The 26,960-nt window shown below is 42.1% G+C and overlaps 1 protein-coding gene across 1 annotated transcript; it reads right to left on the bottom strand.

Annotated features, from left to right (window-relative positions):
• Positions 1-549: 549 nt before the first annotated feature.
• On the bottom strand, positions 550-4,575 carry LOC118936485 (ferritin, middle subunit-like). The gene is made up of 4 exons (XM_036938021.1): positions 4,237-4,575; positions 3,717-3,863; positions 3,361-3,486; positions 550-2,890 (listed from the first exon to the last, which is right to left on the bottom strand). Exons 1-4 carry the CDS (start codon positions 4,336-4,338, stop codon positions 2,735-2,737), a joined length of 531 nt encoding a protein of 176 aa, XP_036793916.1. The 5' UTR covers positions 4,339-4,575; the 3' UTR covers positions 550-2,734.
• Between the last annotated feature and the right edge of the window lie 22,385 nt (positions 4,576-26,960).

The following is a 26,960-nucleotide window of genomic DNA, read 5'->3' as shown; positions in this document are numbered from 1 at the left end:
AAGGAGAGAACAGCAGGAACATATACTATACTATGCAACTTCCATATACTGTGTAACTTACTAAGGCATTTTTTAACAAATAGCTGTGAATGGTTGTTTCTGATGAATTGAAGGGAAAATACAACAAATGTCCAGAAAATGTTGTCAATTTAGTCAATCAGAACTCAAATACCAATATATTTCTGTATTACTTTAAACTGTTGGTCTAACTATAACAGTTCAGAAAGTCACCACCAATGTCAAAACCCATTATTCTATTTATGTTCCCTTCACCATGTTTGGGTAGTACATGGTCTGGAGATTACTAATTTCTTTATATATATTAGTATTTTCTCTCTCTTTATTGAGATATCAAGTTATGAATGAGAGGGGGGGACAGAAAGTTAGAGTAATACAGATATGAAGCGTAGGCAGGGTTTGAATCCATGCCACCAAGGGTCATGTGTGGTCCAGAGTCAGGAGCATTACCACTAGACCAGAATATGTCACAAAATGTCTGATACTCAATTAACTTAATAGGAGTCGAGGCACTCAATGTCAAGAAGCTGCTGACTTGATGACACTTTAATTGCACTATCAATTAATATAACAAGTATACATGTATACGTACATACATACATGGTTGTAAAGGAAATCATGTTCTAATAAGGTGAAGATTCTATAATGAATCAAATTAAACAAGTATTGTGTTAGTCTAACTGAAAACAGAGAGGCTGATTACTTTGTTGTAGTGAAAGTGAACTGGGATAGAAATACCTTATCAATCCAATTAAAGTGATGATGATGCCAACTTTGGACAACTAAATTATGTGTAAAAGCTTGGATAGGCCTATGGCTCAAAATATGGAATTGAATGTGAATGCTGGGCTACTCAATTATTAATTGAAAAATGCAATACATTTCGTGTTGTAGAAGAGTAGTGGCCTGAGGGCAAACCCTTAATGTGTTGTGAAATCTAATGTAATGTTAGTGTTATTGTATAGAACTGCCTTTATTTTGCTAGACCCCATAAAGAGTAACTGCTACCTTTCTTAAAATTTGATTTTACCCCTTTTTCTCCCCAATTTCATGGTATCCAATTGTTGTAGTAGCTACTATCTTGTCTCATTGCTACAACTCCCGTATGGGCTCGGGAGAAACGAAGGCTGAATGTCATGCGTCCTCCGATACACAACCCAACCAGCCGTACTGCTTCTTAACACAGCGCGCATCCAACCCGGAGCCAGCCGCACCAATGTGTCGGAGGCTACACCGTGCACCTGGCAACCTTGGCTAGCGCGCACTGCGCCCGGCCCGCCACAGGAGTCGCTGGTGCGCGATGAGACAAGGAGATCCCTACCGACCAATCCCTCCCTAACCCGGACGACGCTAGGCCAATTGTGCGTCGCCCCACGGACCTCCCGGTCGCGTCCGGTTACGACAGAGCCTGGGTGCGAACCCAGTACAGCGCCCTTAACCACTGCGCCACCCGGGAGGCCCCAGTAACTGATACCTTGACAGCAGCTAATAGGGATCCATAAATTCAAATGTTGGAAAATGCAAATGAACCAGATGCCATCTAGTAGCCTTCTTGGGTACGTCTGATTATCACAAATATCTGGCGTGTGTGGATTTCACATGTAAAATATATTTTCAAATAGAATGACAAAGCTGCAAAACATTACCCTAAATATAAATCAACTCTGTGAACACCATTATCTTTTAATTAAATGTACTCCATTTTACCATGTCAATACTTCTAGGTTGTTAATGTTGGCGGCAGTTGTGAAAAGGAAATAGTTTAGTTATTGAAAATGCCATTGCTGATTAGACACTTCTCATTAGGCCATTTTCCCCTTTAACGAAATGGTCTACCCGCTAGAAACTCATTTACTATATGGACACCTTAAAATTGTCTAGCAATATTTTCAGTTAAAAGTATTAAGGTGAAGCTTGGCTGTCAATTACCAAAATGAACGACTTCAGTAAATTACCAGTAGCTTTGCAACCATATGACAGCTCCGATAAGCCCCTTATGGTGAACAAGAGGCTTGTAGATTTACTATTTTGAGTACTCAGTTCATAGTTTGCTGTAGGGGAACTTTTGGGTATTACCTGAAGTAGACATATTTTGTGTCAGTAAGAGATGAAATTCATCACTAGAGAAATATACCATAACTTGCTAACTGAATTACCGAGCAGGACGCAAGGGTTTGATTGACCTCTAGGCTGTATAATAATAAACTTGTGATGCTCAGATTAAAAGGTCTATATCAACTGTAGTTACCCATTTCACTCCTATGGACCTAGAGTTGACAGCTGGGCCCTTAATTGATATGGCACTATTACAAGATACGGTAAAGGACACCCTCTGTGGTGAGAGGTAACATCCTTTATAAAACCTCATGTTAAACTTCTATTGTTATGACCCTCAGTCAGTCAATTGTCAGTATTCACCACTGGTATGAAGATGCTCAGTAAAAGAGCAAAGAACCTCAATAGACTGATACAACATCCATTACTACAGGTCAACACTTAGAAAACAGCAACAAACTTAACTGATATTTTTAATTGTTTTATAAGAAGCCTTGCCTCCAATACAGTAGTGTTGTCAACAGAAACACTAATGTTACAGCTGTGTTGCACTGCACCAGTTTAACACTCTCCCCTATAAATGTAAAGCCAGTAGGATCCATCAGAGAAGCCAGGAGTCCTGGTCTGAGGCTGGAGGCCGTAGCCTGGGGATGGAAGTGGTTTAGCTCTGGCCTCCCAGGGTGTGCTTGTCAAACAGGTACTCTGCCATCTTGTTTTTGACAGCATCCATCTTGGTGAGGTTGGTGATGTGGTCTCCCAGCTTCTTAATGGCCTCCACCTGCTCATTCAGGTAATGGGTCTCCAGGAAGTCACACAGCTAAAGAGGGAAAACACAGGTCAGAAAAGATAATGACTACAGACTATTGTAGATAGAGTAACACACAAGAGCCTGGTGGTAATGGCATAAGGGCAGATAATGAGGTGTCTGCAGTTTATTTTTTAACTAGACAAGGCAGATAACAAATTCCTATTTACAATGACATCCTAACGTGGCACAGTGGGTTAATCAGGGGCAGAAGAGATTTTTACCTTGGCAGCTCAGGGATTCGAGCCAGCAACCTTCTGGTTACTGGCCCAAAGCTCTAACCACTAGATGACCTGCCACCCCTTATGCATTAGCTGCATTGTGTGTGTAGTGTGCATCTGGACTATTGTGTGCGTGTTAAGAAACAGGTCACCCAATCCTGTCATTAGTTATCAGAGCTACAACAACCTGATCATCTCTTGAGACAGTACCTGTATTCTATGTGATACATACATGTGATGTGTGGTTTCACCATAACTTACATGGGGGTCAACCTTTCCAGAGGCAATCTTGTGCAGGTCCAGAAGGGCCTGGTTCACATTCTTCTCCAGCTGCAGAGCACACTGCATGGCCTCCAGCCCATTGCCCCACTCATCACGTTCTGGCTTCTACACAGGCCAGAGTGAACACAGGAGGGTTAGGGACTACTAGCAGACGTTAAGGTCAGGATAAAGTGAACAGAGTTACATCCCTCACATCATTTCAGTTCAGTGGTTAAAGGCAGTATGTTTAGGACTACAGGTTCTCTATATCAACTTAACGCTGGACACTCCATGGAGTAAAGACATTTTCTATCAGTCTACAATCTAAATGTGTTCCTCGATGCTCAGGCGCTCACCTTGATGTCCTGGAGTAAAATGCGTCCACCTCTCTTGTTCTGGAAGGAGAGTAGCTTGTCGGCGTGCTCCCGCTCCTCGTCGCTGTTCTCCTTGAAGAAATGCGCGAAGCCAGACAGAGCCACATCGTCACGGGAGAAATAGAAAGCCTGGGTGGACAAACAAAAGTGTGGTTAGAAGAAAAAAAAGTGCCGAACGTGACTGGGCATTATGTTCTTGTTGTGGCAACTAAGCTTGATGATATAGGCATGAATCAGTCTAGTCTGTAGTCTACTTGGTAACCTGACAATTAACCTGTCAAGGAGTTGTTACGCGCTCTGACCAAGGTAGGATAGATTCCCGGCTTCACTTGAATGCTATACCAACCTGGAGGATCTTAATAGCCTTGCCAAGTAAAACTCAAATATGTACGTAACGGAGTCGAGGTGATTGGCTACAGAAAAGTCAGGTGAAAAGTGGAATTTAGGCCCAGGCATAACAACAGGTAGCTCAACAAAACGGTCATCTTGGTAGACTCCTTACCATTGAAGTGTAGGTGTAGGAGGCAAACATCTCCAAGTTGATCATCCGGTTGATGGCAGCTTCGCAATCGTGGTGATAGTTCTGGCGGATCTGAGACTCCATTTTGGCAGATTTTCTTTAATATCTAAAGTAACGGTACAAAAATAGGGTTTATTCGACTATTTTGCTATTATAGTTCAGGTAAGTGTTATGTTATCAATCCAAAATGCGGGACGAAGGCAGAGGAGTTCCGTTCAATCACTGTTGAAGCAAGAACTTCTTCATGCGTCTTCTCAGACTTGTGAACTGGAAGGAGCCTTGTTCGCTCTATTTATTGTTCCAAACGGAATGCGTCAGTGAAATCCACCCTCACAAAGCGTAGCCAATCACCTTTAGAAATTCAACAGGAACTATGCGGATCATTTGATGACGATCCCATTCCTCAGGAGTGAATGTAACATTGGGTGTTCTCATGAATTCTTGATAATTGTTCAATAATTGTTTAATCCAAATAATGTTGTTGTCAAACAAGTTTTGGAAAAATAAATACTTGTTTTTGTGTTTTAAGTCTTTCTTATTCCATATTGTATACTTATGTTCTTTTGTCAGAAGATTTTGGAGTGAGTTAGAAGATTTTATCTTAAAGAGAAAACTGTTAATGTTAATCTGAGAGACTATGATATTATGTTTTTTGACATGGACCCTGATTTAACTTTCATTGTTCATTTGTTTATCTTTAATGGAAGATTCTTTATCCATGAAATGAAGTGGGCAGAGAACAAACCCCTCTTCACATTATTTAAGATGTAATGCGATGTAATGACTTTTCAAATAAGTTCCGTTACACGTTATGTCTGATGTTGGCTGACAATGTTTTAGCTACGCTATCCTTACATAGCATAGCATATCATTACAGCAGTATGTACCAGTATGTTAGCTAGCTACCTAACGTAAAGTTAGTTGGCTATTAATACATCAGGATTAGCTAAGTGGTATAGTCATTGTGCGTTCTCAATGGACACTGGAAGTAGCTAGCCAAAGTTAGCCAGTTAGCTTGGGTGCTTGACAGCCGTTGTGAGGTCAAAATGCTCGGATCAACCCTACTCCTCGGCCAGAGCGGCCAGTGTGGGATCTGAGCGCTCCGAGGGCGAAACGCTTTACATTTACGAACGGACAATCTGACAACGCTCTGAATTTACGAACGCCGAGAGCATACTCTGGCATTCCAGATTTAATTTACAAACACACCCGAAATCGTATGATGTCTAGCTAGTAATTAGTTATGCTATAACGTGTAACGTTGCATAGCAACACCATCAGCTTCCGGTAGACTGGCGAAGCGAAAGTAAGCTCAACTAGAAGTTTAACGTTCTTTTACAGTATACTCAAATGTAACCTTTATTTAACTAGGCAAGTCAGTTAAGAACAAATTCGGCCTACTCCAGCCAAACCTGGACGACGCTGGGCCAATCACATACAGATGTGATACAGCCTGGATTCAAAACGGGTACTAAAGTGATGCCGCTTGCACTGGGATGCGGTGCCTCAGACCGCTGCGCCACTCGGGAGCCCTATGAACTAATAGTATGCAGCATGTATGTAGTATACAGTATGTTAGAATGGGTAATCGAACACTACTTAGGTCTTTTGGGGCAGTATGCATCAAGCCTCTCAAAGTAAGAGTGCCGATTTAGGCTCAGTTTAGCCTTTTAGATCACATTGAATAACATTACTTGATGGGGAAGCTCCGCCCCCCAGCTGCCACTGATTTTACAGCCCCTGATCTTTACTGGCCTAGTATGTAAGGTAGTGCCTCTACTCCAATTGTTTGAGGACAGGACCCCTTTCACCTAAAATGTAAGCCAAAACAGGCTCTATCTATCAGTTTGTTTAATCTGGTGTTACAAAAAGGGCTGTGACATACTTGGCATTCTTCACCTGTTGACTAAATGATGTGTCATGCTTAAAGGATAATTTAGGGTGAGCATATAACGCGAACGTCTAGCATCACAAAGGTTGCCCTTTAATCTAACTCCTAACCTTAACCTTAGACCTAACCTTAACCCCTAGCCTAGCTAATTTCAGCCACCTAGCTAACGCTAGCACCTAGCCACCGAGCTAACGTTAGCCACAACAAATTGGAATTCGTAAGATATCATATGTTTAGCAAATCGTAAGATATTGTACAAATTGCAATTAGTAAAATATAATACGATATTGATGATGGACATCCACAAATTAATACATACCATACAAAACATATCATACTAATGGGAGTATCCTGAATTTACTTTTACTATGTTACGTCTACCCCTGAGTCCAGATCGTTCTAAGTGACCATATTTTAGCAGAAGGGCAAACGTAGCATTAAAAATGAAATTGACATAGAATTGTCTTCATTTTTTAATGCAATTCTTTTCTGTAATGTTCAAAACCGAGAACGTGTGTTAAGTTGTTAAAGTCATGACAGGGTCCATCATGTGACCAGCTGCACAAAGTTATAAACACTAAGTAATACAGTAAATGATTAACCATTACATAACTCTTTCTATTTAAGTTCTGAAGGGTGACACAGTGTTTTTAGTCTGTACTCTTTCCCCCTTCCCCTCTCTCCCAATTGCTCCCTCCCACTATTTTTACCAGGGGAGCAACATTGGTTTTAGATGTGGAGGGGACATATATATTTATATATTTTTGGGGTCGAATAAACACAGCAAACAGCCTACCCGACTGCTCGGAGGCATCTGCATGGTTCAAAAGCACACCGTTGCCTCGTTTTGTATCACATTCCAATGATAAAACTGGGGAGAGGACAAAAATGCATGTCACCAGTGAAATTAGCACCCCTGCTTATTCCTGTCATAACCTCCTGTTGGTTCTACTATAGTATGGAATGACTCAGGCTCTGCCCTGGCTGTATTTCTGCCTTATCATTGTGACTCAGCATTCTGGAGTCTCAAGCAGAGATGGAAGAGGAAGCGAGACAGCCCACTCCTACATTCCTCTCCCCCCTAATAGGAAGTCATCGCACTATCACATTGATGTCTGCTTAAGGAGCCACCTCCTAAAGCAGACAGTGGTAAACATCCTGAGTTAACTATCTTCATTTATCAACCATCGTTGGTCTCGAGGTAGTTCTGTTCTGTTATCACAGTGACAATGTGGAAGGAGGCAGAGTTTTGTGACTGCAGAAACAGACATGAGGGGTGATGAATGGGCGAAGACCGGCTGATACCAGATTTGAAGGAGAGAACAGCAGGAACATATACTATACTATGCAATTTACATATACTGTGTAACTTACTAAGGCATTTTAAAACAAATAGCCGTGAATGGTTGTTTCTGGTGAATTGACGGGAAAATACAACAAATTTCCAGAAAATGTTGTCAATTTAGTCAATCAGAACTCAAATACCAATATTTTTCTGTATTACTTTAAACTGTTGGTCTAACTATAACAGTTCAGAAAGTCACCACCAATGTCAAAACCCATTATTCTATATACACTGCTCAAAAAAATTAAGGGAACACTTAAACAACACAATGTAACTCCAAGTCAATCACACTTCTGTGAAATCAAACTATCCAATTAGGAAGCAACACTGATTGACAATACATTTCACATGCTGTTGTGCAAATTGAATATAGGCAATTAGCAAGACACCCCCAATGAAGGAGTGGTTCTGCATGTGGTGACCACAGACCACTTCTCAGTTCCTATGCTTCCTGGCTGATGTTTTGGTCACTTTTGAATGCTGGCGGTGCTTTCACTCTAGTGGTAGCATGAGACGGAGTCTACAACCCACACAAGTGGCTCAGGTAGTGCAGCTCATCCAGGATGGCACATCAATGCGAACTGTGGCAAGAAGGTTTACTGTGTCTGTCAGCGTAGTGTCCAGAGCATGGAGGCGCTACCAGGAGACAGGCCAGTATATCAGGAGACGTGGAGGAGGCCGTAGGAGGGAAACAACCCAGCAGCAGGACTGCTACCTCCGCCTTTGTGCAAGGAGGAGCAGGAGGAGCACTCCCAGAGCCCTGCAAAATGACCTCCAACAGGCCACAAATGTGCATGTGTCTGCTCAAACGGTCAGAAACAGACTCCACGAGGGTGGTATGAGGGCCCGATATCCACAGGTGGGGGTTGTGCTTACAGCCCAACACCGTGCAGGACGTTTGGCAGAGAATTTGCCATAGAACACCAAGATTGGCAAATTCGCCACTGGCGCCCTGTGCCCTTCACAGATGAAAGCAGGTTCACACTGAGCACATGTGACAGTCTGGAGACGCTGTGGAGAATGTTCTGCTGCCTGCAACATCCTCCAGCATGACCGGTTTGGTGGTGGGTCAGTCATGGTGTGGGGTGGCATTTCTTTGGGGGGCCGCACAGCCCTCCATGTGCTCACCAGAGGTAGCCTGACTGCAATTAGGTACCGAGATGAGATCCTCAGACCCCTTGTGAGACCATATGCTGGTGCGGTTGGCCCTGGGTTCCTTCTAATGCAAGACAATGCTAGACGTCATGTGGCTGGAGTGTGTCAGCAGTTCCTGCAAGAGGAAGGCATTGATGCTATGGACTGGCCCGCCCGTTCCCCAGACCTGAATCCAATTGAGCACATCTGGGACATCATGTCTCGCTCCATCCACCAACGCCACGTTGCACCACAGACTGTCCAGGAGTTGGCGGATGCTTTAGTCCAGGTCTGGGAAGAGATCCCTCAGGAGACCATCCACCACCTCATCAGGAGCATGCCCAGGCATTGTAGGGAGGTCATACAGGTACGTGGAGGCCACACACACTACTGAGCCTCATTTTGACTTGTTTTAAGGACATTGCATAAAAGTTGGATCAGCCTGTAGTGTGGTTTTCCACTTCTGGGTGTGACTCCAAATCCAGACTTCCATGGGTTGATAAATTTGATTTCCATTGATCATTTTTGTGTGATTTTGTTGTCGTCACATTCAACTATGTAAAGAAAAAAGTATTTAATAAGAATATTTCCTTCATTCAGATCTAGGATGTGTTCCCTTCACCATGTTTGGTTAGTACATGGTCTGGAGATTACTAATTTCTTTATATATATTAGTATTTTCTCTCTCTTTATTGAGATCAGGATGAATACAGATCTGAAGGCGTAGGCAGGGTTTGAATCCATGCCGCAAAGGGTCATGTGTGGTCCAGAGTCAGCAGCATTACCACTAGACCAGAATATGGCACAAAACATCAAATGTCTAATACTCAATTAACTTAATAGGAGTCGAGGCACTCAATGTCAGGAAGCTTCTGACTCGATTACACACTTTAATTGCACTATCAATTAATTTAAAAGTATACAAACATACGTACATACATACATGGTTGTAAAGGAAATCATGTTCTAATAAGGTGAAGATTCTATATTTAATAAAATTAAACAAGTATTGTGTTAGTCTAACTTAAAACAGAGAGGCTGATTACTTTGTTGTAGTGAAAGTGAACTGGGATAGAAATACATTATCAATCCAATTAAAGTGAGTGTCGAGATGCCACCTTTGGACCAACTACATTAAGTGTAAAGGCCTGGATAGGCCTATGGCTCAGAATATGGAATAGAATGTGAATGGTGGGCTACTCTCTCAAGTATTCATTCAAAAATGCAAATATGCAACTATAGGTTGTGGGCGGAAGCCGGAAAAACGTGAAGTTAATCGATCCCCATCGAGGGGGGAGCAGATTTTTTGTAGATGACAGTAAAACATTCTTATAATAACTATAAAATGTGATGGCACCTTCAATTCTTGCACATTTTCTCATAAAAGGTGTAGTTTAACACTGCTTCTATCTAGATTGTAAACACAGCCTCAAACGAGGTTTGAAAACTCAAATTGCTTGCTGTACGTGTTTGATGAACTCCCAAAGACTGAAATAAGAAAATGTGACATTTAAAAAAAATCATGTTTTGGCTAGAAAGTCAGATAAAAGCGTGTAGATTGAAAGATGTGTGTGTCATGTATGCTAGAATGGAGGTTAAAAAACTAAGCTGCATATGCAAATTAGCCAATACAGCATATCCTACACATATACTGTAGCATACCTTGCATTACAATGTCTTCTATAATACAATTAGGAAAAATGTAAACAATTTGATCTGCAATAAGAGAACCAGAGTTTGATTTCTAAACCAGAGAACAACAGAATTCTATTCACTGCATGTTGCAATAGTAAAAAATCTCTTTGTCACCTCATCACACTGATTCTATATTGAATTTAGACTTCGAGATGGTCTAGTGAGCATGTGTATCTGTGGTTGGTGCTCTTCAACTTTAAAATGCACTATACCCCTCAAACTCAACTCTGGACCTAGAAGCCAGTTCCATTGTTCCCCTCTAATCAGGGACTGATTTAGACCTGGGACACCAGGTGTGTGCAATTAATTATCAGGTAGAACAGAAAACCAGCAGACTCTAGTTCTTGTAGGGTAAATTTAATACTCCTGCATTAGATTGTGTAAGGCAAAACCTGCAAAGAAAAGGCAACAGGCAAATGCACAAACACCAGAGAAAACTAAGAAATATATTTTTATTTTCTATCTACCTGCATTTTCTCTGGTATTTGTAGAACCACCTGCAACTGGACATGTTTAAGGTAACTGGTTTCCAGAATTGGGAACGAAGAGAGTACAGCCAATACCAGGTTAGTTGTAGAATTTATTGCAGTGTTTTGATTAGGCAAAGCCTGTAATATCGAGAAATGCTGGATAACAACATTCTTTGGTTATATCATATCTAAATCTATGGATTTTTTTCCAATGAGGCAGAGAGAAAAATGTTGCTGTTTTAGAGCTCAGGGATTCTTAAAAGATGGGACAATCAACTTTTTTTCTACAAATACTTGTCATAATATTAACAAAATGTGAAGTTTATATTTTGACGGAGCAAAGTATCAGCTATCTCAGTAAAAGGCACTTGACAGCCCACTTGGAGTTTGCCAAAAGGCACCTCAAGGACTCTTAGACCATGAGGCAAGATTATCTGGTCTGATGAAACCAAGAATGAACTCAGGCCTGAATGCCAAGCGTCACATCTGGAGGAAACCTGGCACCATCCCTACGGTGAAGCATGGTGGTGGCAGCATCATGCTGTGGGGATGTTTTTCAGTGGCAGGGATTGGGACACTAGTCAGGGTCGAGGGAAAGCTGAACAGAGCAGAATTACAGAGAGATCCTTGATGAAAACCTGCTCCAGAGAGCTCAAGACCTCAGATTGGGCGACGGTTCACCTTCCAACAGGACAATGAACTTAAGCAAACCTCCCAAATACAGGTTTGCAAAGCTTGTAGCGTTACACCCAAGGAGACTTGAGGCTGTAATCGCTGCCAAAGGTGCTTCAGCAAAGTATTGAGTAAAGGGTCTGATTATCAGTGGTTGAAAAAGTACCCAATTGTTATACTTTAGTAAAAGTAAAGATACCGTAATAGAAAATGACTCAAGTTAAAGTGAAACTCACCCAGTAAAATCCCACTTGAGTAAAAGTCAAAAAGTATTTTGTTTTAAATAAACTTAACCCTTGTGTAGTCTTAACATTCTGTATACTCCCCTAGTCCTAAGGTTAAACAATGCCCCGCCTTCACTAAACCCCTAAAATAAAGCAGGTTAATTGTATTTTAAACCCCAAATCTATTTTGCATGAAGTAGCAACCTATCATGCGTCACAAACTTTGTGAATATCTGGGGTTTCCCTCTTCACAATACAGAAAGACTGCATTTAATCAGTTGACACCACTTGTTCTTATTACACCACAACTGTCATAATTGTGTTCTTTAATAAAGTAGAGGATTATTATTATTATTATTATTGCTAAAGGTACTGCGTAGATGTAAAAAAAATTTGCAAGAGATTGCACTTGTATAGCCTAAGAAAGTAGCAGAAATGTGCAGAGTAGTTTTGAATGTATTCTATTGAAGGGAAATAATAATAGTCTTAAATGTTTTTGGAAACAGTGATATATTCTTATATACTGTATAATGAGGAATTAAACTACAAAATACTAGTCCTCTCATTTTTTAACCTTTGCCCCCACCCACAAGGTGTATCAACAACAATAAATAAGAATAAAATAAGATCATAGATACAAAACAAAAACATGAAGAATATAAATCAATCACTTGAAGGACAGTATGCAAGTGTGTGTGCATGAACTTTGTAGATGTATTTCTCTGTGCAGCACATATTATTTGTTTTACAGTCCTTCTTTGGGGGAAGAATTGGCATCTCCTCCTCTTGCTTGGCCCAGCTGCAGCCTCAGGTGGAACAGGACAAAATTCAGCCCCCTGAACAGCTTTCACAAGCACTGTAGAGGCTGTTGTGCGGGGGATTTGCTCCCTTCTTTGAATGTGTGGGTTACAAGTGCATTTCCCAGCTGCTCCAGGAACACCCTCCTCTTGTTCTGCTTATCAGGCATCTAAGTAGGGTTGATCTTGTTCCATATCACGAAGGCAAACTTTGATGAGAAGGCCTTTCTCTCCCTTGTAGCGAGGAGTGCAGGGGGGAGCTCAGGCTTGTTCTTTATAACTGTGCCAACCATGGTGCTCTTTGTCTTCAGGAGCTGCTGGCAGAGTTCATAAGAGGTGAAGAAATTGTCACACGTGACATTGTGCCCCCTCAGTCCATCTGTCACATCAAGCACAACCCCCACAGGTCTTGAGAAGGGACCAAGGGATCAGTGGGGTGGGTATCCCGGGGAGTGGGGGGATGACCGCCAAGTGCGTCTTTTACATGGACGACGTCAACATTTTATGTACCGACCTTTTATCCGTCGACAGGACTCTGGACAGGACTGACTGGTACGGACGAGCCTCTGGGGCGAGACTGAACAGAGACAAGACAGAGGCCCAATTCTTCGGACCGTGGGCAGACCCAGACTTGACCAGACTACCTCTGACAGTTAAACTGACGGACATAAGGGTACTGGGGGTAAAGTTTGACCGGGGGGGAGGAGGGAGCGGTAACTGGAGCGGAATCCTGGGGACGGTAAGACAGAGACTGGGTTTTTGGGGACTACGACAGCTGACTTTTGAGGGCAAGGTTTTAATCATTAAAGCTGTGATTTTACCTGTGCTTTTATTAATCAGTTCTGTTTTTATCTCCCCTCGAAGGAGCATTTTAGACCTGGAGCGGACGCTTTTTTACTTCCTGTGGGGAGGCAAGTGGGAGAGGCTGAGGAGGGAGGTGGTCAAGAGGCCCAGGTCCAAGGGGGGGAAAGGCTTGCCTGACCTCTACTTGTTCCTGGGCAGCCGCTACACAGCGTTACATCTGACTCTTGCCACTTCCCCGGACAACAACAAGACCCAGGCCCTCGCACGGTTCTGGCTGGGATCTTACCTCAGGACTCTGAGGCTGATCCCAGTCGACCTGCGAGCCCCAGTCTCTTTCCTGCTACCCCCGCACTACGTCCAGCTCCAGAAGTTAAGACATTTTAAACTGGAAAAAGAAACAGTCACGGTTTTAACAAAACACCGCTCTCTTCTCTCTCTTGTGCAGGATCGGGAACCAGTGTGTCCAGTGCGCGGGCTCGCTATAGGTGAGCCCACAACGGTTTGGCGCAACGTGGCCCATCCTGCTCTCCTGAATCGGCATCGGGACCTGTCCTGGATGGTCGCCCACGAGATCCTCCCGGTCAGGGCCGTTATGCACTCACGGGGCATGGCGAGGACATCCGCGTGCCCCCGACCAGGCTGCGGCCAAGAAGAGTCGGTGAGGCACATGCTCTGGGAGTGCAGAGCCACCAGGGACCTGTGGAAGGAAGCAGGCCCCCTGATCACCTCGTGTCTGCCAGCAGGGGAGGACCTAACACCTCAGCTCGTGCTGTATGGGGTGGGCCGAAGGCCCATTCCATCGAAGGCCTTCACCAAGCTCTGGCCCACCCTCACGTGCCTGAAGGAAGCACTGTGGTCCTCCCGTAACCTGCTGGTAGCGAAAAACGTAGAGACCACCCCCCAGGCAGTGGCCATGGTAGCCACGGAAGCCCTGGGGTGGTACGGAAGGAAGCGGGCCTCGACCCCAGGCGAAGGGTCCCCCACAACACCCTAGGTCCCGGCGGCCACGGCCTGACAGCGCTGCGGCGCCTAGGGCGATGCGCCTAGGGGAGGGATCTCCTCTGGGCCCCGAAGGACGGGACGATGATCTATTCAGAAGAGCAGGATGAGGTGAGCTTGATAAAGACTCACCCCCCTCCTGTACAAGGGACTGAAGACAGCCTTTTAACAAAGTGACTTTTTAACATGGTTTTTTCATGTCTTAAAAATGTTTTACCTTTGTTAGATCATTAGTACACATTTTAAATGGCTTTTACAGATTTGATGTTTTTACAAGGAAAGTACTTTTATCCATGGTTGTTTTCATTGGTTTTAACAACATGTGCTTTTTAACAAATTTAAATGTAACTTTCAAATGCTGTGTTTTATGCTTTGTTGCCGTTTTTATGTGTATCAATGATGTAAAAAATGTATGAGCTGTTTTTAAAGGAAATGTGTCAATAAAACTTTTCCACAAAAAAAAAAAAATCAAGCACAACCCCCATCCCCTGGTTCTTCTCTGAGCCCCCACCGGTCGGCTTCCTGTGTAGACTTGCATCTTCCAAGCGTAGCTGGATTGTGCGTCACAGGCCACCCATATCTTGATGCCATACTTTGCTGGCTTGCTGGGAATATACTGCCGGAAAGGACAGCAACCTTTTGACAAAAGAGATTACTATCAGTAATAAGTATCAGTGTCACAGAAAACCACGACATAAATCAATGATATTACAGGTACAGTGCCTTGCGAAAGTATTCGGCCCCCTTGAACTTTGCGACCTTTTGCCACATTTCAGGCTTCAAACAAAGATATAAAACTGTATTTTTTTGTGAAGAATCAACAACAAGTGGGACACAATCATGACGTGGAACGACATTTATTGGATATTTCAAACTTTTTTAACAAATCAAAAACTGAAATTGGGCGTGCAAAATTATTCAGCCCCCTTAAGTTAATACTTTGTAGCGCCACCTTTTGCTGCGATTACAGCTGTAAGTCGCTTGGGGTATGTCTCTATCAGTTTTGCACATCGAGAGACTGAAATGTTTTCCCATTCCTCCTTGCAAAACAGCTCGAGCTCAGTGAGGTTGGATGGAGAGCATTTGTGAACAGCAGTTTTCAGTCCTTTCCACAGATTCTCGATTGGATTCAGGTCTGGACTTTGACTTGGCCATTCTAACACCTGGATATGTTTATTTTTGAACCATTCCATTGTAGATTTTGCTTTATGTTTTGGATCATTGTCTTGTTGGAAGACAAATCTCCGTCCCAGTCTCAGGTCTTTTGCAGACTCCATCAGGTTTTCTTCCAGAATGGTCCTGTATTTGGCTCCATCCATCTTCCCATCAATTTTAACCATCTTCCCTGTCCCTGCTGAAGAAAAGCAGGCCCAAACCATGATGCTGCCACCACCATGTTTGACAGTGGGGATGGTGTGTTCAGCTGTGTTGCTTTTACGCCAAACATAACGTTTTGCATTGTTGCCAAAAAGTTCAATTTTGGTTTCATCTGACCAGAGCACCTTCTTCCACATGTTTGGTGTGTCTCCCAGGTGGCTTGTGGCAAACTTTAAACAACACTTTTTATGGATATCTTTAAGAAATGGCTTTCTTCTTGCCACTCTTCCATAAAGGCCAGATTTGTGCAATATACGACTGATTGTTGTCCTATGGACAGAGTCTCCCACCTCAGCTGTAGATCTCTGCAGTTCATCCAGAGTGATCATGGGCCTCTTGGCTGCATCTCTGATCAGTATTCTCCTTGTATGAGCTGAACGTTTAGAGGGACGGCCAGGTCTTGGTAGATTTGCAGTGGTCTGATACTCCTTCCATTTCAATATTATCGCTTGCACAGTGCTCCTTGGGATGTTTAAAGCTTGGGAAATATTTTTGTATCCAAATCCGGCTTTAAAATTCTTCACAACAGTATCTCGGACCTGCCTGGTGTGTTCCTTGTTCTTCATGATGCTCTCTGCGCTTTTGACGGACCTCTGAGACTATCACAGTGCAGGTGCATTTATACGGAGACTTGATTACACACAGGTGGATTGTATTTATCATCATTAGTCATTTAGGTCAACATTGGATCATTCAGAGATCCTCACTGAACTTCTGGAGAGAGTTTGCTGCACTGAAAGTAAAGGGGCTGAATAATTTTGCACGCCCAATTTTTCAGTTTTTGATTTGTTAAAAAAGTTTGAAATATCCAATAAATGTCATTCCACTTCATGATTGTGTCCCACTTGGTGTTGATTCTTCACAAAAAAATACAGTTTTATATCTTTATGTTTGAAGCCTGAAATGTGGCAAAAGGTCGCAAAGTTCAAGGGGGCCGAATACTTTCGCAAGGCACTGTATGGAGGAAACTCCACCCACTTCTCCCAGACCTCTCTTATGGCCGCCAGTTTGTCTCCCATACGTCTTGCAGGTCTTTTCTCATGGTTATCAAATCGTAGCATTCTTGAGAAAGTGTGAAAGACTTTCAGTGGCATCGTGGCATTGAAAATCGCCCTTCCACTCTCTGCATCCCAGAGACTATATGTAGCTTCGTCTCAGTACCTATACACACCAGCTAAGATTAGCAGCCCTATTTAGGCACACAGATCAATCTCATCCATCCTTTTCCAGTTGTCTCCATATTTCTGGAAACCCTCCAAATTTGTCATCTCCAGGATGATTTTTTTCGATGGCTGGTGTGATGAACATGTAGAATGTTGAGGTGATGTCCTGGGCATGGGCAACTGAATGTCTAGTGGGCCCTGGGGTCGTCCTTATGACATTTTGTGCTGCCATCCTGCCCTGGTTGTCATATGGTGACAAAGACCATGTTATTTTGCTATTCTTTGATAAAAATGTCTCTCTTTCAGCTTGGGGGATTTCTTCATCTGAAGATGATGCATCGTGCTCTTGGTTGTATTCTTCCCCATTTCCTTCTTCAGATAAAACAAAATAAAGTTTTAATTTTGTCTGAGTTCAATAAGTAGCAGACATAATCTCAATTTCTCATTGTGTGTGTGTCTTTGTGGTTTATGTGGTGTGTAAATGATTGTAAAATTGCCGGGTCAAAAATGACCCTAAGACAATCTTTGTACCCTGGTGGTGTACAGCTTTCATGGAAATATTTTTATTTATTTACGGATGTTGCAACCCTCAGACATTCTTTACAAATGAAGCATGTATTTAGTGCGTCATCAGATCAGAGGAAGTACAGATGACAGGTGATGTTCTTTTTGATAATTGTGTGAATTAGACCATTTTCCTCTCCTGCTAAGCATTCAAAGTGTAACGAGTACTTTTGGGTTTGTATGGAGTAAAAAGTATATCATTTTGTTTAGGAATGTAGTGAAGTAAAAGTATAAAGTCGTCAAAAATATAAATAGTAAAGTACAGATAAGTCGTACTTTCAAGTATTTTTACTTAAGTACTTTACATCACTGCTGAATACTTAAGTAAATGTGATATTTCAATGTTTAATTTTTGAATACATTTGCTAACATTTCTTAACCTGTTTTTGCTTTGTCATTATGGGACATTGTGTGTAGATTGATGGGGGAAAAAAACTATAATACATGTTAGAATACGGCTGTAACGTAACAAAATGTGGAAAAAGTCAAGGGGTCTGAATACTTTCCGAATACACTATATGATACCTAAAAGCTTTTGGACATCAAAGCAATGTTGAGGGAATCCTATTTGAGTTAGAAAAAGATACGCATGTGATAAGTAAGATTTACAAAACCTTGCAGAGAGCCTATCCGACTCACAATCTATGGAGAGAAAAAAATATGAACTATTGGAACCAAGACTTAAAAATAACTGATATTGGAACAAGATGGAGAGTGTGTTGACTATAGACAGAAACAACATAACACAATTTGAAGTCATATGGGGTAGAGTTTCATAAGAATTAGAAACAACATTTGGTGTGGATACATTGGGTCTGAGCAAGTGTGATGTCATACATTTTTGTGGAAATATATGTATGTGTCACACCTCCACATCGTTACGCACACCTGGACTTCATCATCAACTTGATCATCTTCCCTTTTATTTAGCCATCAGTAGCCTCTCATCAAGCATTATTGGTTTGTTTTCCTGTTTCGGTACATATTTGCCTTGCACTCTCTTTTTGCACATGCTTCCTGACTCACTGCGTATACACGGCAGAATACTTCCTCTCAATATGGAAGCAGTAGAGAAAGAAAACCATCATCCAGAAGGTCTGGGAACAGGGTCATCTACTCCACCGGAACACCACGACCAGTTGGCGCAACTGGGTACGGCCATGGAGGAGGTCCTCCGCATTCTCCACCACCTCGATACCACTAGCATGGCTCTCCATACCTGACTGTGGCCACCAATTCATGTAGCGGTTATGGAGAGCCTTCATGGAGAAGCTGGGGGCCACAGCCAATCTCACATCCGGATACCGGCCTCAGTCCAACGGGCAGGTAGACAGGACCAACCAGGATCTGGGGAGGTTCCGAGGGAGTCACTGCCATGACTGACAGTTGGAGTGGGCCCGGTTCTTTCCCTAGGTGGAGTACGTGGACTCCGAGCCAGACCGATGCCCCTGCAGTCGATGAGTGGTTCCGGCACGCAGTCCACCGTCAGAAGGATCAGGCAGACCGGCTCCTGTGTCCCTTCCTGGTGATTGCATCTGGCGCTCCACAAGGAACTTCCAGCTCCGCCTGCCCTGCCGGAAGCTGAGCCCCTCCAGTTTGTGGGGCCCTTCACGGTCCTCCGAAGGGTCAATGAGGTAACTTACCATTTTCAACTCCCCACCAACTACCAGATCTTAACCTTTTGTCATGTTACCCACCTCAGGTCGGTGGTTCCCGGTCCACTGGCTGATGCGTCCCCCATGACACCACTCCGCCTCAACTGAATATTGATGGGACCCCTACCTATGCCGTCAGGTCCCTATTGGACTCCCGACGTCAGCTTCAGTACCTGGTGGACTGGGAGGGGTGCGGCCCAGAGGAAAGCTGTTGGGTTTCGGACGACGACATCCTAGACCCCAACATTGTCCAGGATTTCCATCTCCGCCATCCGGACCGGCCTTCTCTTTGCCCTAGAGCCGTCCTCCTGGTCGGCATCGTCGGGAGGGGGTACTGTCACACCTACTCCCGCTCCCTCTCTCCAGCGCTCAACTTTGCCGATCTACTAACCACATGCCCTGGCAACCATTTTACGCACACCTATTTCCCATCATTACGCACACCTGCTCCCCATTATTACGCACACCTGGACTTCATCATCACCTTGATTACCTTCCCTTTATTTAGCCCTCAGTAGCCTCAGTCATTAGGCAGTATTGTTCTGTTTTCATGTTCAGTACGCATCCCCTGTTTTGTTAATTTGCCTTGCAACATTGTTATTAAACTCTTCTTCTGCACCTGCTTCCTGACTCTGCGTATACATTACAGTATGTAAATGTTAAGTTGTAAATTGTTTTTGGCCATGTTTTTTTGTAAAGAAATGTATACATATATACGATTACATGGACATGGAGGGCCGGATCCTATATCAGCACTCTTATTCTGACAACAGACTTGAAACATTTAAACGATCCCTAGTCTGTCATGGCCTAGTATGCCAATCCAGATGTTTGAGAACACAATCCCCTTTTTTCAAGTATGTAACCCAAAACCGGCTCTATAAGTCATAGCTACTATCTAGGTTTATTATTATACATTTTTTAATTATAACCAGTGTTGCAAAAGGCCTGTGAGATACCTTGCGTTCTTTTTCTTTGCGAAAATTGTTAGTTTTTGACTAAAGAATGCGTCATGCTTAGGAGAGATAGTAATCCATGATTCAGATCAGGTGGATTGAGATTTTGAGTCATTTTCACAGTCTCACAAAAGGACAAATGTTCCTGTATTTGCTGTCACCTCAACTGTTGCTCGTCAGCAGCAACCTTATGAAGTGTTGTTAGTCAGCTGAAACCCTCACTCATTCAAAGTGACCTTGTTTTAGCAGAAGGGTCAACTTCAGGAGTGAACGTTATTTATAATAAGGGTTACACAGAGATAATCGGACATCTCTGAAATTAAAATGGATGTCTCTGCCTTCAGCAAATTATATTTGACCTAAACCTTCCCTGAACGCTTGAGAAAAAAACAAGTGACACTCCTCATGCCCCAACAATTTTTAAAACAAAGTGGATAACAGATTAACCTCACCTCTTGGAGACACCAGAGCCTTAGATAAGCCGTTTTAGAAACTGTTCTTCGTCCTGTCAGCATTACATGGCAATGCAGGAATTTTGATAGTGCACAGGTCTGCAGGGCAGAAGGTTGTGTGTTCACAGACCCCTATGGACAAGAGTACGGGTGGAAAGATCTAATTCATAGTAAAAGCATTGCATGAGTCTATCATCGTATTTGCAGAAAAATGTGCCATTATAAACAATTAATGCAACTCTACGGAATTTTACATATTAGCAGAATATTTTTTAATACTACACAAATTACTCAAATTAGAGGCTAAGAATGGACATGGAGATAGCCCTATGTGTTCACCTTATCCAGTGAGGACCTGTCATTCAGGGCAGCTTTGTTTTTCATGTTTAGCTTTGTTTAAGCCTCACCTGTTTTGCATGTTATTGTGGCAATACGTGTCACATATCAGTTTGCAAACAATGTACAAAAAATAAAATACAAATAATTAAGTTAATAAAACCACATACAAACATTGTCTCTTCTTTTGCTTTCTTGAGTAAGGCACCTCCAAAATGCAGGTGTTTCCACCTAGCTCAGTGCTTTCTGTGGTGGTGGTGGGGCAGCAAGAATATACAGAGCGTAGGGATTGGTAATGTTCTCTACTTGCGCCATGATTGGCTCAGTGTTCTGACACTCATGGGGACACTACGTCAAAGAAAAATGTATGGGGAAAGCTCGGAAATTCAACCCCCTTGGGTGCTGCCATGTAGTTACATAAGAAGTGCCCATCTAAGATAAAAATGATGTCAAATCACGTTATATCTACCGTAGCTTTGATTGGACTGATCATGTCAACATCAAACTTTCAAAATCTTAGTTAGCAAGCTAGCGGTCATCATCATGATTTAAGTTGACAATCTACTGGCAAATCCTTTTCATTCCTTGTCAAATGAAGGGAATTCTGAAGAGAAATTATAGATAAAACGTATCGGTGCTAATCGGCCATTGGACATAAACCTTGCACATCAAATTGGTAATCATAAATTCAACAATGAGTGGTTTGGAAGGAATCAGTGGCTGACTGCAAGCATTGCAAAGCAATCACTAGACTACTGTTCAGTGGAGTTGGTTTGTGGTCCAAGTCTGGGGTTAAGGTTCACTTTTCTAAGCTTAAAAGGATAAACATTCAACATTGGCCATGCCAATGGCTGAGTTCAAAACAACTAGAAACTTTGAACTGGGAGATCTCAGACTTCAGTGAGTTCAAGACAACTGGGAACTCAGAAAGCTCAGACTGGGAAAAAACGTTTTGAATGGTCATCCAACTTGGAATTCCATGTCGGGAACTCAGGCATCTTTCTAGAGCTCCGACCTGAAGATCACCGACTTCATGATTCAACCTTGTTTATTTTGTAGAGTTTCCAGTTGTATTGAAAGCACCATAAATCCAGAGGATGCCAGACTTTGATGACAGAATTTGCCCACGAAGGACTGCCGCGCAACCTTCCTGTTCATGTGAACACAGCACAAACAGGTGAGTCCAGAAAGGCGTTGTATGCTGCTGCATAAATTATGTAATATGCCAGGGAGATATACATACTGTAGCTAATAAAGTAATACCAAGTGTATGCTGTGTAGTAAACTGTTAGTAGCCCATGTCCCTTACTCAAATAATTGGGTCCTTTTCCCCCTCATAACTTAGCCTACTGTTCTCACTTGGTGGTGCACATGTAGCCTAAAGCCAGTTTTAGAGAAATGTCATAAACAAATATTGTAAGAGCTTTCATTGTCTGCTTATATGCTCCCTTTGTTTATCCTACGGTTCTGACTTGGTGCACAGGGAGAATACTGTAAGAACGGCCCATGTTCTTAATTCTATCGCTGTACGTTTCAAAAGTGCTGAACAAATAGTTATATTGACTACATTCATCCTACTTCACACATTAATGTCTTTATCGAAAAAGGGGGGGGGGGGGGGAGTTTAACCCACCAGTGATCTTATCATATTTCTCCAATGCCAAATCAGTGTGTCTTGTTTCCAACGAATCTGTCCCTGTTAGGAATCTGACTATGGTACTTTCTTTCAAAAGTTAGGCCTACCTTTCCACCCCAGACAGTAGGCCTACCGACGCAGAAAAAATGTTAGATTTAACAGATGGCTACTCTTCTTTAACAACAGAAGGTCACAAGGGTTTCCCTAAAAGCTGTCTGGGTTTAAACATCTGTTGTACAGAAAGTAAATAGCTTAATCAATGGAAAGTGACAGAATTAGATTACTTCTCAAGCCAATTATATTGTTTGCCTCCTCCACTATAGGAGATTGTAGCTCAGACTCTGAATGTCAAAGAAACTAAACAATGACATTCCCATATGGATCGAAGTCATGTCTTTCCAGGGTATTTTCAAGTTGTTTTTTGCATAAAGCATAACGGACCAAAGTGCTGTTATAGATCACTGTATGTAATCGGATCTGTTTTATGGTAGCCATTTTCTTTTTGACATTTTCTTCAATAAAAGGTAGGCCTATGTCATACCATCTCATACCCCCTCAATTCCAGTACTGGTTTTAACTTAACAGTCCTTCACTGACTTGGAGGGAGGCTATTTAAAGAGTGCATGGTGGGTGGAGGAATTGAACGACAAATCTATGGATATAGCAGCCTATAACCCAATTCTGTCTGTCAAACAAGTAGAGCTACCTCTTATTTCTTAAACAGAAAGGAAGAAATAGGCTCCAACACAAAGCCCTCTTGCTGTTAGTAAGTCTAATTAAATGAAGACGGTTTAAATGAATTATTCCTACTCTTTTATGCCTATTTTCAGCACTATCAGCTGTCCATCTCCAATTGATTGTGCCGCGACTGCTGCTTCAAGTTTCAGCACCACAATGTAAGTAACTAAAATCTGGATATTGTGATGTCAATAACTTGGATAAATACAGCATGGGCAAGAAACATATTGTTTTTCTTCAAATCAATTATAGTAGTAGCAAGCTATCAAAGTTGACCTCTGGTCCTCAAATGCTCTCCTTCTCAAACTGAACAGAACATAGGCTACAGGCTAGTCTACGCGCAAGATATTGCATTTTTTGGACGAGGCCTAATTAAAAATAATTTTCTGAGGAATTCTTTGACTCTCCTCTTGAACTGCCACTGTAGACCTACACAGCACAGCATTGGTTAGGCAGCAAAAAATAAGGTTTTGATCAGCAAGGGCATAGAAAGGCCTCAGGGTTGGAAAATCCGTTGCAGTGTGTAATGCAGTCTAGTTTTATTTACGCTATCCCAGCAGCTATCTTAGAAATATAACCTTACTTTGTGCATCTCCGAGGATGCACTTCGTAGCCTGTAGCCTATAGGCTATGAATCATTTGATTGAGACCACGCTAAATAACCTATAGGCACACTTCATATTTCACGCCCAACAGAGAATTTCCAATTACATGACCGTCCCCTGGACTAGATTTAAAAAATAGTAAACTCTCCCCTTGACTGAAATAGAAAAAGCATGACCCTCCCCTTCTTTCCTCCAGGTACCCACCCTGTACATTTTTATGCATCTCTTAGCATTACAAATGAATCGTACTAACTAAGAATGTTCTTAAGTTAAAGTTATAAACAGAAGTGATAGTAATACTATAAATGATTAACCGTTACAGAACACTTCTGAAGGGTGACAAGGCGTTTTTAGTCTGTACCCTTTCCCCATCCCCCTCTATTCCTATTTCTCTCCCTCCTCCCCACTCTTCCTCCTGTCATAACCTCCCGTTGGTTGTACTACAGTATGGACTGACTCAGGCTCTGCCCTGGTTGTATTTCTGCCTTGTCATTGTGACTCAGCATTCTGGACACCCAAACAGAGAAGGAAGAGGACGCAAGATGTTCACTCCCTCAATGGTTCTGTTTCAATGGATGTCAAGGACAAAGCAGACCGCTATCGCATTGGTGTCTATGGAGTACCCCACTATCACCATGACAATGGTGGAAGGAGACTAGGTCTCATGACTATTGAAACAGACTTGAGCGGTGATGAGTGTGCGAAAACGTCCTGAGACCAGGAAAAAAAGGGAAGAAGGAGAGAACAGCAGTAACAAACTATGTAACTTACTAAAAGCATTTTAAACAAATAGCTGTAATATGGTTGTTTCTTATGAATTTTGGAGGGAAAATACACCAAAAACTTTCCTGATCATTTGGCCAATATACCCCAATCACAACTCAAGTAACAATATTTGTCAATATTACTTTAAACTGTTGGTCTACCTAACAGTTTAGAATATCACCACCAAACCCCTTGGTTTTTCACACTCAATAGTTTCCCGTGTGTTTCAAGAATGATCCAACTCACATAGGGACATACAGCCAATTTAACACAACTGTGGGAAGCATTGTAGTCAACATGAACCAGCATCCCTTGCAAATGCTTTCGACACCCTGTAGATCGAGTCCTTGCCCCAACACATTGAGGTTGTTCTGAGGGAAAAAGGGGAGTTTGCAACTCAGTATTAGGAAGTTCTTCTTGATGTTTTATACACTCAATGTATATATACAGTGCCATACAAAAGTATTTCCCCCTTTCTGATGTTCTCTATTTTTGCATATTGTTGATACTGAATGTTATCAGATCTTCAACCAAAACCTAATATTCGATAAAGGGAACATGAGTTTACAAATAACAAAAAAAATGATACTTATTTTATTTATTTAATTAACCAAGTTACGCAACACCTAATTCCCCTGTGTGACAAAGTAATTTCCCCCTTACACTCAATAACTGGTATTGCCACCTTAAGCTGCAATTACTAAAAACAAATGCCAAATACCATATCGGTCCAAATTATCAAGCAGGTGTGTTATTTAGCAATAAGCATGATAACCTGTATTATGGGGTTGCATGGGGTTGCCCATCTACATTTACCCCAGTGTGCTAATCATTAGCTAGATCAGTGGTTCTCAATCCTGGTCTGGGGACCCAAAGGGGTACACATTTTCGTTTTTTTGCCAAGCACTACACAGCTGATTCAAATCATCAAAGCCTTTTGATGAGTTGATAATTTGAATCAGCTGTGTAGTGCTAGGGTAAAAACAAAAATGTGCACTTGTTTGGATCCCCAGGACTAGGTTTGAGAACCAGTGAGCAAGATCATAAACTCAAAACATGATCTTGTTGCTATCAACATAGACTATTCCTAAACTTTCCACTGGTACTCAGCCAAGGATGTATATACACTGAATAATGCAGGCCTATCTGTTACAACGGACTCCTGTTACTGCTTACCATGCTATGTTGTTGTCTTTGGTCTCTTTTTATGTAGTGTTGTCTCTCTTGTCGTGAAAGGCCTTTTGCCTTTTGTTAGGCCGTCATTGTAAATAAGAGTTTGTTCTTAACCGACTTAGTTAGCCTAGTTAAATAAACAAAGATTAAAAATACATTTCAAAAACTAAAGGCATTGTATTTGGGACATAAAATAACACTAAACCCTGAACCTCAACTAAATCTTGTAATGGATAATGTGGAAATGTAACAAGTTGAGAATAAACTTCTGTCATGGTAAAAACATATTGATACAACACTAGCTAAGATGGGGATAGATCTGTCCATAATAAAGCACTGCTCTGCCTTCTTAACAACGCTATCAACAAGGTAGGTTCTGCAGGCCCTTTTGTTGCACCTGGACTACTGTCCAGTCATGTGGTCAGGTGCCACAAAAAAGGACTTAGGAAAATTACAATTGGCCCAGAACTGGCCTGCACAGCTCACCCTTAAATGTACACAGAGAGCTACAAGACATACCACCAGGTCTCTTCACAGTTCCCAAGTCCAGGACATACTATGGGAGGTGCACAGTACTACAGAGAGCCATGACATGGCTTCTTTTCCACATCAAGTAACTCATGCAAGCAGTGAAGTCATATTTAAAACCATAAACACAATTACATATTCACTATAGATGCACACACATGGATTTTTTGTTGTAGATATGTGGTGGTAGAGTAGTGGCCTGAGTAGGAACCGTTAATGTTTTGTGAAATCTGTTTAATGTAAGGTTAGTTTTATTGTATAGAACTGCCTTTATTTTGCTGGACCCCATGAGTAACTGCTGCCTTGACAGCAGCTAATAGGGATCCATAATTACAAATGTTGGAAAATTAAGGAATATGCAATTTAATCAGATGCCATCTAGTGGCCTTTTTGGGTACATCAGATTACAAATCTCTGGCCCTCTGTGGCTTTGTGTAAAATATGTTTTCAAATAGAATGACAAAGCTGCAAAACTTTACCCTAAATATAAACCAAGACAGTCAATACCATACAAATGTACTCAATTTTACCATGTCAATACTTGGTTGTATAAAGAATAAAGTTGAAGAGTAATTGAAAATGCCATTGCTGATTAGACCGTTTTCATTAGGCCATCTTCCCCTTTAACCAAGTGGTCTAGCCATCCGAAACTCCTTTACTATATCTTGAAAACAATATTTTTCAGTTCAAGAATTAAAGTTTGGCTTGCCTGTTAATTACCAAAACG

The sequence above is a fragment of the Oncorhynchus mykiss genome, chromosome 12, assembly GCF_013265735.2.
Source record: "Oncorhynchus mykiss isolate Arlee chromosome 12, USDA_OmykA_1.1, whole genome shotgun sequence".
NCBI classification, from domain to species: Eukaryota; Metazoa; Chordata; class Actinopteri; order Salmoniformes; family Salmonidae; genus Oncorhynchus; species Oncorhynchus mykiss.
The sequence above is the reverse complement of the archived record's forward strand: the minus strand, read 5'-3'. Positions and strand labels throughout refer to the sequence as shown.